Here is a 15000-nt window from a genome sequence, read left to right on the forward strand (position 1 = left end):
AAATGAAAACCATGAGAAAATTCATGTTAACTGAAATGATAAACTTAAACTTATTTGATTTCAGCTTGTTGCCAAAGAAAAATTATAATCTTGATGAAGATAACTTAAACTAAAATAAAAACAAAGAAAAACTATAGATGTATTAGCATTTTTTTACAGATGACAAAAACACAAAATCAACAATATTATGAAAAAAAAAACTATCAATAAAAACTATATTAGTATCTCAATGACACTAAAATAACACTGGATGAAACTAATATCAACCAATTAATAAATGCTTTACAGGTATTTTTTATTGTTAATTCACATTAACTAGTGTAGTTGGAACCTAATTGTAAAGTGTTACCAATTCAATTAATAATGTAATAAATTAATTCATGAAGATTATGTGAATGAAGATTAAATCTCACTGAAGTGTGTGTGTGTGTGTGTGTGTGTGTGTGTGTGTGTGTGTGTGTGTGTGTGTGTGTGTGTGTGTGTGTGTGTGTGTGTGTGTGTGTGTGTGTGTGTGTGTGTGTGTGTGTGTGTGTGGGACAGTTATATGAGCTGGATAACGACCCGCACAGGAAGGAGTTCCTCGATGACCTTTTCACCTTCATGCAGAAACGAGGTGAGCGAGTTTGATGATTAATCTCAGTGTGATAGTGGAGTGAGTTTATATTCCAGGATCCGCTCTCAACGTGTGTGTGTGTGTGTTCTGGAGCATGTGCACACATGCATGTCTCAAGAATTGTGTGCGTGTGTGTGTGCCCATGTGTGTGTGTGTGTTCTGGAGCATGTGCACACATGCATGTCTCAAGAACGTGTGTGTGTTTTGTTAGTGTAAAGCCTGTGCGACTGATGCTTCATGTCTGGACTGAAACCTGAAGATCTGGATGTGTGTTTATTCGTGCTGAGTGCGGAGGGGCCCGTCAGGGGTTTGACCTGCAGCGGTTTCACACACATATTTAAACACAAAATCATACACACACACACACAGCGGTGCTTCATATCAACAAGTTGAAGAACCAGACTCATTGACTGTGCAGTACAGCTGAGACCGAGAACACGCTTTTATCCTAAGAGACTTCAATTGCATGCAAGATAATAATAAATAAATAAAAATTATTTCATGCATTCCTTGGGAATTGGGAACATTTAAAAGTTTGTTGTCATTATGATTTTTTGACGACAGTAAAGACATTTATAATGGTACAAAAGATTCTATTTCAAATAAATGCTGTTCTTTTGAACTTTCTATTCATCTAAGAACCCTGAAAACAAAAATATGAACTGTTTTCAACACTGATAATAATCATAAATGTTTCTTGAGCATCAAATCATCATATTATAGTGATTTCTGAAGGATCATGTGACACTGAAGACTGGAGTAATGATGCTGAAAATTCACAGGAATAAATTACACTTTACTATATATTCACATAGAAACATGTTCTTTTACATGGTAATAATATTTCACTATTTTTACTGTATTTCTGATCAAATCAATTCAGCCTGGAGAGTCAAAAACATTGATTTCAGTCGTGTGTCTGTAAAAAGTGTTCATTTTACCCTCCCGTCTGCAAAAGCTGGACGATCTCTCACTCCTCGTCGCTCACTTTTTATTTTCTGAGATTTGCATTGGTGTTAAAGTCAGTTATGCGTATGATTCGTGCATATATGATGAGATAAGCTGAATCTGCTGATCGTGAAACTGTGCCTGAGACTCTGGGAGACGGAGAGGAAGGAAAACCGCAGAATCTCACTTCTGTGTCGAGTGCTTTAATACAGGGAAGTGTGTGTGTGTGTGTGTGTGTGTGTGTGTGTGTGTGTGTGTGTGTGTGTGTGTGTGTGTGTGTGTGTGTGTGTGTGTGTGTGTGTGTGTGTGTGTGTGTGTGTGTGTGTGTGTGTGTGTGTTTCAGCAGCTGTTTTTTACGGACCGTCAGGCTGATGCCCCGTATCGAGCAGCTTCAGGAAAGACACATGTTCTGCAGTTTCAACACACACACAGGGCTTGAGCTTCACACACTTCAAGTGTCAAACACAGACGTGTTTCTGTGTCACTCTCACACACATAGTACACACATCCAGACACTAATAAAATATTACTCAAGTGAAAGTAAAGCACTCATTTTTGATATTACTTGAGTAAAAGTACAAAAGTAATTGACTAAAAGTACAAATGACTGATCAATGAACTATTGATAAAAACTGTTGATTAATCGTCTGATTGTGATCGTGCTAATCGTAATTATTAGAGTATCTGCAATAATTATGCAGTTTAAATTTCAATCACGTTTTGCCAAAGAATATACAAAACACTGTTGTAAAGCACACAAAAATAGTCAAATGTCTTCCATCATACAAAATGAAGGTTTGAGGGTTTAATCAGACTTTTTTATTATATTATATTATATTATATTATATTATATTATATTATATTATATTATATTATATTATATTATTTACTTAACCCTCTTCATCCCCCCAGTGGGACATAAGGCAGCATATATTATATTATATTATATTATATTATATTATATTATATTATATTATATTATATTATATTATATTATATTATATTATATTATATTATTTACTTAACCCTCTTCATCCCCCCAGTGGGACATAAGGCAGCATATATTATATTATATTATATTATATTATATTATATTATATTATATTATATTATATTATATTATATTATATTATATTATATTATATTATATTATATTATATTACATTATATAAGAATAGATTGTTTTATTATATAAATATTCATTTTGTTTGTGGGTTTATTCAGACTGAATTATATTTTCTTTTCTTTTATTAAATAGATTTTGTTATAAACGTTTATAATATATGATAAGCCAGCTTTTTATTTTGTTACAACAACTTATCATACATTATATTTTTTATACTTGCAATACACTTTTACAGCAGATTTAGTTCACAAAACAACAGTAAGTTGTCCTAAATATGATTTTAATTTACAGTAATTAAATCTAAATTGTACTAAAACTTAATTCTTGCTCCTTTCAAGTTCCCGGTTCATTTTGACCGGATCATTGAATCAGTGAGTTGTTGATTCGAGAACAGCTAGAATCGGTTCAGTCTGATCCGCGAATGAATTGTTCAGTGCGATGTGTGAATCGATTTCACAGTTTGATTCGCGAATGAATTGTTCAGTGCGCTGTGTGAATCGATTTTACAGTTTTGTTGCGCGAATGAATCGTTCAGTGCGAAGTATGAATCGATTTCCCAGTTTGATTCGCGAATGAATCGTTCAGTGCGATGTTTGAATCGATTTAACAGTTTGTTTCGCGAATGAATCGTTCAGTGCGATGTGTGAATCGATTTCACAGTTTGAATCGCGAATGAGTCGTTCAGTGAGATGTGTGAATCGATTTAACAGTTTGGGTGTCGGGTTGCGATTTCTTCAGTTCGAAACAACAATGAACAACGTTTTTATTAAATGTAGTGGAGTAAAAAGTATGATACAGTAGTCAACATTTGAAGTGGATCAAAAAAGTTAATCAAAGTTGTCCTAAGACGAGAACGGGTAATGTTCAAAATTCATGCATAACTTTGATGAAAGGTTTTGATCCACTTCAAATGTTGACTTCTGTATTATGCTTTATAATGTAGTGAAGTGGAAGTTTCCCGTCCATGATTGAGTGTGTGTGTTGAGATGTTAAGGAGGTCACACAGATGTTTTAAACACAACACCTGCTCCAGTTGTGGTTCGATGTCGTGTCACAGGTGCAGAGGGATCTTAATCTGAACCAGATCTTCATCAGATCGCTCCAGTTTAATGGAAATAGTTCAATCGCACCATTTCGTGGAAATTCATCTGTTTTCTAAATGCATGTTATAGGTCTTAAACAATTCGTCTGTGCTTGTGTTTCATTTAACTAATGTTGGTAACACTTTATTTCAATAGTCCACTTCTGACATTCTACTAACTACTTTGCAACTACATGTCAACTAACTGTCATTAGAGTATTAGTAGACTTTATGGTTAATATCTGCTAACTCTTTATTTTAATGATCTCCAACAGATATTCAACTTATTCTACTAACCCAAACCCTAACACCTAACCCTAACCCAGGGCTGGACTGGGACTAAAAACCGTCCCGGGCATTTTGGCCCAGACTGGCCCACTACATAAAATCATAAACGCAACCGATATTTTCACGCCACTGAATATGTATATCAACTCATATTAAAACCACTAATGCCATGTAATGAGTGAGTAGGAATGAGTAAGAGTTAATAGATGAAATAACTACTAATTGTAAAATACAATAGAACTACTCCACAATGATGAATCCTAAAACAAGCTATAAGCTGCATTGGCATAGCAATACCAGTGTTTGATAAAGGATTTTTGGGAAATCCGTGTTGGGTGGATCTCTGTCCCTTTAGGGGGGTTCGGGGGAAACAAACAAAAAAATTAAACAAAATTTAATGTTAAATTCATCAATCTGGTGCATTTTGAGAGTTAAAAATTAAGAGCTCCAACCCATAATCAGTGTGCAAATTGAACAAATACAAAACTCAACACTCTTTTAGCTGTGATATAGTGTCTGTCTGCATTACACTACTACATAATAATAGTTATAATATTAATCCCATGACAGTAATAGCCATATACTGTAAAACAAATGCACTGGAAAAATAAAAGCAACTTTCATAATTAGTTTTGTACTAATTTCTATGCGTGAAAGAGATAAACACATGATCTTTTATTTTGGCGGAAAACATGGTTTACAAACGCGTCTCATTACAATTCTAGTAAAATGCGTAATCGTCAACTATGCAGCTGTGTAAATTATGCGTAACTGGGGAATGGGTTCCTGCCCGAAAGTACACCTTACCACAGTTCTCTACACTCACTCATTCTCTCCTGATCCTCCTCAATATCCTCATCAGACATTTGAAGGACCCGTTTCTTTTTTTCCACGCTATTTCTCTGCACATTCCTTGCGTTTCTTCTCCATCTCTGACTAGTTCGACAGATACACACTGACACTGCACGCTCGCTCAGAGCCCAAAGGGGGAGGAGTTTAATGATGTGATTGGACCAGCCCAGTGTCAATCAAGAAAAGAACCAATGGGACGCTGATCTATGCGTTTCATGGGCCGGTCTGTGGAGAAAAAAAAAACCTACGCTGACTTTTTTTGTCCAATGCATTAACGTTACACCGTATTGTGGGCCGTTCAGATAAAAAAATGTTTTAATTTTTTTTAAGAATGATCTTTATCGGCCCAAAAAGCACGTCGGCCCACCGGGAAAGTGCCAGGTATACCCGATGGCCAGTCCAGCCCTGCCCTAACCTAACAGTCTACTAATACACTAATGAGAGTTAGTTGACATTTAGTTACAGAAAAGTTACTTATAGTTGGTAAAATGTCTAAAGTGGACTAATGAAATAGTGTAACCAAAATGTTTTGACCTCGTGATGTTCAATCAAAATGTGGATCTTCCAGTATTGCAGGATTCTCCAATCGCTTAGTGCTCTTAAACCCCGCCCCTTCTAGAGAGAGCCACGCCCACATCTCAACAGCCAATCAACAGCCACGCACAGAACCAAGTCCCGCCTTTAACAAAAACAAACTAATAAACTCATATGACAAAATGAAACAGGTAAGATTTCTGCTCTCAAAAAATCAGTTTATTATTGACAATTTGCTTTTTTAATTTAATTTAAATTATATTTTTATAATGCATTTATACGATTGGTTAGAATCAGCATAAATATTTAACGATAAATATTTAGATATTTAAATTAGTAATGTGATTAATGATTAATGATTCAATCTCATTTGTTTACAAAGCATTTAATTTTATTTATAAAGAAAATGTAACTTTTGATACAAAAAAATAATTAAATAATGCATGTTAAAAATATACAACAGCAGTCTTAATGGGATATGAACTAAAAATGAGTAAATAAAAAAGAAACATATTTTAATATTTGAAACCCCCATGCAATGTTACAAAAACTTTCATCATATGATTCGAAATTTCTTTGAAATTTTGTGAAAAATAACATTTTTTATATTACATATACATTTGTAATCAACTGTCCAACAGTAGTTGTGCCTAAATATCTTCGAGTGAACTTTCTCCAAATTTTTATTATATTCAGTATCTCAATATTTTTGCATTTGCTCTAAAAAAGGTGGAATTTCTGAAAATGTACCCAAACACTGAAAGTCTATGGAAGCTTGTTTCCGTCAGAATAAAACATTTTAAAAGATAATTGCGACTTTTTATCTCACAATTCTGACTTTATATCTTGCAATTCTAACTTTATATCTCGCAATTCTGACTTTATATCTCGCAATTCTGACTTTATATCTCACAATTCTGACTTTATATCTTGCAATTCTAACTTTATATCTCGCAATTCTGACTTTATATCTCGCAATTCTGACTTTATATCTCACAATTCTGACTTTATATCTTGCAATTCTGACTTTATATCTCGCAATTCTGACTTTATATCTCGCAATTCTGACTTTATATCTCGCAATTCTGACTTTATATCTCGCAATTCTGACTTTATATCTCACAATTCTGACTTTATATCTTGCAATTCTAACTTTATATCTCGCAATTCTGACTTTATATCTCGCAATTCTGACTTTATATCTCACAATTCTGACTTTATATCTTGCAATTCTGACTTTATATCTCGCAATTCTGACTTTATATCTCGCAATTCTGACTTTATATCTCACAATTCTGACTTTATATCTTGCAATTCTAACTTTATATCTCGCAATTCTGACTTTATATCTCGCAATTCTGACTTTATATCTCACAATTCTGACTTTATATCTCGCAATTCTGACTTTAGATCTCGCAATTCTGACTTTATATCTTGCAATTCTGACTTTAGATGTCGCAATTCTTGCTTTATATCTCGCAATTCTGACTTTAGATCTCGCAATTCTTACATTATATCTCGCAATTTTGACTTTTTATCTTGCAATTCTGACTTTATATCTCGCATTTCTGACTTTATATCTCACAATTCTGACTCTATATCTTGCAATTCTGACTTTTTATCTCGCAATTCTGACTTTATATCTCGCAATTCTGACTTTATATCTCAAAATTCTGACTTTATATCTCACAATTCTGACTTTAGATCTCGCAATTCTGACTTTATATCTTGCAATTCTGACTTTAGATGTCGCAATTCTTGCTTTATATCTCGCAATTCTGACTTTAGATCTCGCAATTCTTACATTATATCTCGCAATTTTGACTTTTTATCTTGCAATTCTGACTTTATATCTCGCATTTCTGACTTTATATCTCACAATTCTGACTCTATATCTTGCAATTCTGACTTTTTATCTCGCAATTCTGACTTTATATCTCGCAATTCTGACTTTAGATTTCGCAATTCTTGCTTTATATCTCGCAATTCTGACTTTTTATCTTGCAATTCTGACTTTATATCTCGCATTTCTGACTTTATATCTCACAATTCTGACTTTATATCACGCAATTCTCACTTTATATCACACAATTCTAACTTTATATCACGCAGTTCTGACTTTATATATGTCGCAATTCTGACTTTAGATTTCCCAATTCTGACTTTATTTCTCCCAATTCTGACTTTATATCTCACAATTCAGACTTTATATCACGCAATTCTGACTTTATATCACGCAATTCTGACTTTTTATCTCGCAATTCTGACTTTATATCTCACAATTCTAACTTTATATCACGCAGTTCTGACTTTATATATGTCGCAATTCTGACTTTAGATTTCCCAATTCTGACTTTATTTCTCCCAATTCTGACTTTATATCACGCAATTCTGACTTTATATCACACAATTCTAACTTTATATCACGCAATTCTGACTTTATATCTCACAATTCTAACTTTATATCACGCAGTTCTGACTTTATATATGTCGCAATTCTGACTTTAGATTTCCCAATTCTGACTTTATTTCTCCCAATTCTGACTTTATATCACGCAATTCTGACTTTATATCACACAATTCTAACTTTATATCTCGCAATTCTGACTTTATATCTCACAATTCTAACTTTATATCACGCAGTTCTGACTTTATATATGTCGCAATTCTGACTTTAGATTTCCCAATTCTGACTTTATTTCTCCCAATTCTGACTTTATATCACGCAATTCTGACTTTATATCACACAATTCTAACTTTATATCTCGCAATTCTGACTTTATATCTCACAATTCTAACTTTATATCACGCAGTTCTGACTTTATATATGTCGCAATTCTGACTTTAGATTTCCCAATTCTGACTTTATTTCTCCCAATTCTGACTTTATATCACGCAATTCTGACTTTATATCACACAATTCTAACTTTATATCACGCAATTCTGACTTTATATCACGCAGTTCTGACTTTATATCACGCAGTTCTGACTTTATATCACGCAGTTCTGACTTTATATATGTCGCAATTCTGACTTTATATCACACAATTCTAACTTTATATCACGCAATTCTGACTTTATATCACGCAGTTCTGACTTTATATATGTCGCAATTCTGACTTTAGATTTCCCAATTCTGACTTTATTTCTCCCAATTCTGACTTTATATCTCACAATTCTGACTTTATATCACGCAATTCTGACTTTTTATCTCACAATTCTGACTTTATATCACGCAATTCTGACTTTGTTTCACGCAATTATGACTTTATATCACGCAATTCTGACTTTATATTTCGCAATTCTGACTTTATATCTCGCAATTCTGACTTTATATCTCGCAATTCTGACTTAATATCTCGCAATTCTGACTTTATATCATGCAATTATGAGATATAGAGTCACAGTTACCTTTCTTTATTTTTTTATTCTGTGGCGGAAACAAGCTTCCATAGAAAGTCAATGTTTTTAGACCACATTTAGTTTAAACACATCCCCTTTTGTGCAGGTTTGGAGTAACATGAGTGTTTTGGACTGAACTAGTCCTGTAATATCAGATTATGTGTGTGTTTCATACACTAGAATAAGCTGTTCTGATGGGCCCGTGTCTCACAGCGTGATAGATGAACCTCTGAAACACACAACTCAGAGAGAGAGAGAGAGAGAGAGACAACACGATGAAGACATGAAGCTTCATAGCAAAACAACAGTTCACTCCGACCGAATCCAGTGATTTCTCTGAGACAGAAACCGGGTGCGGGCCCTTGAATCAGCACTTTATTCTTAGTCCCTATGTATTTATCTCTGATTATAAGAGTGCGTAAATGCATTTTCGGTCCAAAATAACATTCTGGATGTATTTTAAATGATATGTTAGAAGCTGAAAGGCATTTATCATTTCGCTCTGGATGGTTATAAATGCCTACTCATCCTGTTTAAGGTCCTATCGCTCTTTTCTTTTCTTCTCGCTGAAAGACACTCGATCCCTGCAGCTGTTCCTACTTTAAATGTGATAAACGTCATGTTTTTCATAGTTATTATCACATTCAGTTCCGTCTGCTGATTTGGACTTATTTAATCAATCTTATCTTATTAACTTTGACAGCTCTGTGAAAAATCTGTCTTGTTTTCTGATACAATTAATCATGCTTAAAAACATTTACCTGAGAAGTTCAATGTCAGTGGGGTCAGAAAAATAATTTAATTCAAAAGGAAAAAAATATATATTTTTCTGACCCCGATGACATATACAGCTTTTTCTTGTTTTATGCAAAACATCACAAAATTAGTGATATTTTCTGAAATCATCAGTGAATATATCTTGTTTTAAGGATAACTTACTGTGTTGGAAAACAAGACAAAAAAACATGATTTTTTACACCAAAGAAAACCTTTAAATAGTTGCAGGTCTGTTTTTATACTGTATTATGTGTCTGTGAACTGCATCATCAATACTATTTACCACTAAATAATAACCAGGTGGAAAATTGTAACCTTCTTTATTTGTGTAATGGACACATACGCCGCTTAAACTAGTTAGATTAGTTTAATTTAATGTAATACCAATTACAAACAGCAGCAGCTTGTCAGGAAAACTACCTTCACATCTGCACTTATTTATAAACCCTAACCCTAACCCTAACCCCCCTGTAGTCAATCATTTTATCCCTTAAAACTAATCTTTGATCACCAAAATGACATATTTAGACGCTTTTTTCCTTGAAAAATATTCTTCATGCCTTAAAATAGCTTGAATGTACCTCGACACTCTTGCCTCATTTAGTATACGGGGTTCTGTGAATATGCATGTTCTTTTGAACTTTCTATTCATCCAAGAATCTTTAAAAAAAAAACATATGATGTTTTCAACACTGATAATATTATACTGATTTCTGAAGGATCATGTGACACTGAAGACTGGAGTAATGATGCTGAAAATTCAGCTTTGATCACAGGAATAAATTACACTTTACTATATATTCACATAGAAACAACTGTTTTAAAGTGCAATAATATTTTTGGATTTTTACTGTATTTTTAATTAAATAAATTCAGCTTTGATCAGAGGAATAAATTACACTTTACAATATATTCACATAGAAAACAGTTGTTTTACAGTGCAATAATATTTTTTTTTTGATTTTTACTGTATTTTTAATTAAATTCAGCTTTGATCACAGGAAAAAATTACAGTTTACTATATATCCACATAGAAAACAGTTGTTTTACAGTGCAATAATATTTTATGATTTTTTTCTGTATTTTTAATTAAATAAATGCAGCTTTAATCACAGGAATAAATTACACTTTACTATATATTCACATATAAAACTGCTGTTTTAAAGTGCAATAATAATTAAAATTTTTACTGTATTTTTAATGAAATGACGCAGCCTGACCCCAGACTGGTGAATAAAGCATCAGATGGAGCAATAGTTGTGTGTCTCCAGCACTAATGATCTCTCCAGCGGATGGCTTCATCTTCACTCATTGATTATAATGGGAAGTGGCTGTTGTCTATATCTGACCTCTGACAGAGTGTGTGTGTGACCTCAGGGTGTGTGTGTGTGACCTCCGGCTGTGACACGAGAGCATCTTTCCTCTTGGTCTTACAGTGTGTTTCATGTGAAATAAGCTTGTGAAGTGTGTTTCTCCATGAGGGTCTGCTCGTGTTTCGATGAGGTGTTGATAAGATCCTGATCTCTTCTGCTCCCCGGAGGATCACACACACTCACACACACTCCGGTTACACATAAATTGGCCGTCTCACTTTTCGCGCCATCAAGGCTTTTGAGTGCCGTCCTCTGCTGTCTTGCTTTTCTCTGTCCAGGTGAGCCGTCTTCATGAACCGGAGTCACGTTACACGTCTCTCTCCTCAGTTCAGTGCGCTTTATTGCAGACAGTATTCTTAAAGGGATAGTTCATCCAAAAATGAAAGTTCTGTCAGTTATTACTCTCCCTCATGTTGTTCAACCCCGTAAGACCTTCGTTCATCTTCGCAGCACAAATTAAGATATTTGTGATTAAATCTGAGAGCTGGATCACTCCTCCATAGGCTTCTAAGGGATTGAAACTTGTTCCCCGAAAAGTTATTAAAGACATCGTTAAAAGTAGTGATCGACCGATGTATCGGTTTACCGATATTTTTCCCGATATTTAAGCATTTTCCCATAATCGGGTATCGGTTTTGTAATATCGGATTTGCTGGGTCGATCAGGAATGCTCAAGCACGGCCACTCAATGAAACTTTTGACAAGATTATCTCGTTTAAACAACCTAGATTATATTATCATTTACTACATAGCAATTATTTCGCTAATACACATCTAAATATACCTCTTTGTGGAAATTAATTATTTATTATCTGCACGTGCGATCGCGGTTGAGTAGCCTATATATAGTTCTGTGAAAATGCGCATAGATAAACAGCACTTTGTCAGAAAGCATTTCATGATCTAGACCTACAAAAATATTATTAATAATTAATAACATACTAGTTGGAAAATGCAATGATGTATATGCTGTTTTGTTTGTTACTTTCCTGACAATGTTATATTCCAGCTAATATTATTCAGTGAATTAATATTACCCAGTGAATTATTCCTCACTCTTAGTTTAAACAAACGGCACATAAACCTTCTAAAACTGTTTAAAATGAATTGCATTTCTGCAAAGGTGATATGACTCCCCTGTACATTATTTTCTCCATATGAAAACATTAAGACTTTTAACATTTATTTTGCCTATTGTTAACATTGTTGCTGCTGATGCTTATAAATTAAATGTATAATTTAGATATAAATTATATAATGTAATAATATAAATGTTTTTATTGTAATTTGATTTATTTACCATTTATGAAAGCAAACGAAGCAGGCTTACAGAGCAGAATGCTGAAACACTCTGTTTTCTACTCTACAACTAGTTCTGCTTAACTGGGAGTATTAAGTTACACTACTAAAATAGCTACTAAAAATCATGTAATTTAGATTTTTTCCCCCCCAGTATGTTAGAATAATTTTTGTGCCTTAGTTTTTACCTCATCAAAGCTTTTATTTTTAAACAAAGGCACTTTATTTTTTGGACTCAGACCCCTCTATTTATTTGTGTATAAATATAAAGTTTTATATGTATATATTATATAGGAGGGATATTATATATTATATAGGAGGGAGTGATTATATATATATATATATATATATATATATATATATATATATATATATATTATATAGGAGGGAGTGATTGTTATAAATAAAATGGTTTGTTCAGTTCATTTGTGTTGTAATAATTGTGTCAAAAACAGAAGTATAACAGTAAATAAATATCGGTTCTGCATATCGGTTATCGGGCACATACACATGCAAATAATCGGTATCGGTTATAAAAAATCAATATCGGTCGATCACTAGTTAAAATAGTCCAAGTGACTACAGTGGCTCAATCTTAAGTTTATCAAGCGACGAGAATACTTTTTGTGTGCAAAAAAAACAAAAATAATGACTTTATTTCAACTATTGATTTCCTTCTCTGTGAGCTCGAGTGAGTTCACTAGTGTAAAAGCGCAAGCTTCTGTGTTGTACGTCACACACATCACACACATGACCAGCGTCGGCCAATAGTGAGCCTATGTGTGACGTAGCTCTACGCTATCACACTACGCTAACTCACTCGAGGCCCACAGAGAAGGAAATGAATAGTTGAAATAAAGTCGTTATTTTTGTTTTTTTTGCGCACAAAAAGTATTCTCGTATAAGAACGAGAACATGCATATTCATAGAACTACGTAAGGTGGGTAGTTTAAGTGAACACACCCTTGCTAAAGTTGACTAAAAAGAGGAATAAAAAATCATCTTTTGGAAATTTATCTTAATGCCTTAATTTAAAAATGAGGAAAAATCCAACCTTTAAGGACACCAATTTTCTTTGTGAATGAATAATGTATCGTAAATAAATAAATGTTATTCTATAAAATACAGGTTGCGTAAGTCAGGCCCCCCCCCCCAGTTAAATTCCCATACAGACAGCAGATTTTTATTTTTAAAGGCCAGTTGTTTCATGGATTCAGGATAATATGCATCCTGATAAAGTTCCCTTGGCCTTTGAATTAAAATATCCCACATTATCACACACTTCATCATACCTAGAGATTGTCATGGTGTTATTTCAGTTAGGCTAATAGCTGGTATGATTTGCATTGATAGATGATCTTGTGTAAAGTTCCCCATGCCGATCTCTAGGTATGGTGAAGTGTGTGTGATGATGTGGGATATTGTATACTAAATGAGGCAAGGGTGTCGAGGTACATTCGAGATATTTTAAGACATGAAGACATATTTTTCAAGGAAAAAAAAAACTAAAGTCGTTTTTAATGGCATTAAAATGAAATATTGTTGTGTTTATTATAAATGATTTATCTGTGCACTTCATTATTTTTTTAAAATTCATGTACCCTTATAATCTTTAATCAAATACATGACCCTTCCCTCCCCCCTCGAAACGACCTTCTCTTTCGGTCACGAGGCATGGCGAAAGGGTGCGGCCCGAGCCGATGAGGGTGCGGCTATCGGTGCACCGCCTCTCAGAGAACCTGTCAGTCATCGCAGCCAGCAACATGATGGTCAGGTGTATGTTTAGTCGTTCTCGCCGCCGGGCTCCTCAATAAGAAATCCTTCATGGTAGGGTAACGATGGGGAGTCCGGTGGAGAGAAATCCTCCACAACTGAATGTAAACTGGCATTCAAATCTGCCTCCATTTTGTTTGCAAAACACCGAACCTCCATTCCCGAAGGACGAAATCAAGCCCCGCCCTACATTTTTTCCGCATTTCAGAAGCCGTTTCACTCGGATATACGTCACAACAAGGAAAAAATGACAATCTCAACTTCCGTTTCATGCCGACTTTAAATGTCATTTCAGTGATCTAAGATTTCACTCTGAAATTGCTAGTAAATTTCGCAAAAGGAACGGCACAGAATTAAATGTGAAATTTTGAAGTGGATAAACTGAAATTACTTCTTTTATTTTATTTTTTAGCATAGAGGTGACCATTCGTTCAAGAGATTCGCTTCCAAAACTCTGATTCATCCAGTAATGAAACAAGTGAATTGTTTGAGTGAGTCATTGAATCGTTCACTCGACCCGTTTTTTTTTATATTCCTTCTAATTAATTAAACATTTTAAATTAATAAAACTTCGACAATTAATTATAAAAATATGCTATAATATACTTCTACTATAATTATGCATCATTTTCGCTACTGACATGATCAAATCAAATATAAACAATATTAATATAACTGGTAACTCTATATATATATATATATTACAGTATATATTACAGCATTTATTAACTTGTTAATGTTAGTTCATAAAACTGTTCACAGTGCATTAACTGATGTTAACAGAACTAAATGTTAAGATTAATGCAGAGTTGTTTATTGTTAGTTAATGTTTTCTGCTGTAATTAACAGTAAGATTGTTTGCCGATAAGTGTGATGGTACTTTCAGCTCTTGTAAACAAATACGAATCGTTTGATGCAGAAAATGGAAATTTTT

General features: G+C 33.7%; 1 protein-coding gene across 1 annotated transcript in view; it reads left to right on the top strand.

The window, feature by feature from the left end:
• LOC143700911 (AT-rich interactive domain-containing protein 3B) overlaps positions 1-15000 on the top strand; it is a 67849-nt gene that overhangs the window by 35952 nt on the left and 16897 nt on the right. Inside the window, exon 4 of the mRNA XM_077194674.1 lies at positions 541-613. Within this exon, the coding sequence (XP_077050789.1) occupies positions 541-613 (73 nt within the window). The remainder of the gene's footprint in view (positions 1-540; positions 614-15000) is intronic.

This window comes from Siphateles boraxobius, unplaced genomic scaffold (assembly GCF_051911475.1).
Source record: "Siphateles boraxobius isolate OS27281-9 unplaced genomic scaffold, OSU_SipBor_1 32, whole genome shotgun sequence".
Classification (NCBI taxonomy): Eukaryota; Metazoa; Chordata; class Actinopteri; order Cypriniformes; family Leuciscidae; genus Siphateles; species Siphateles boraxobius.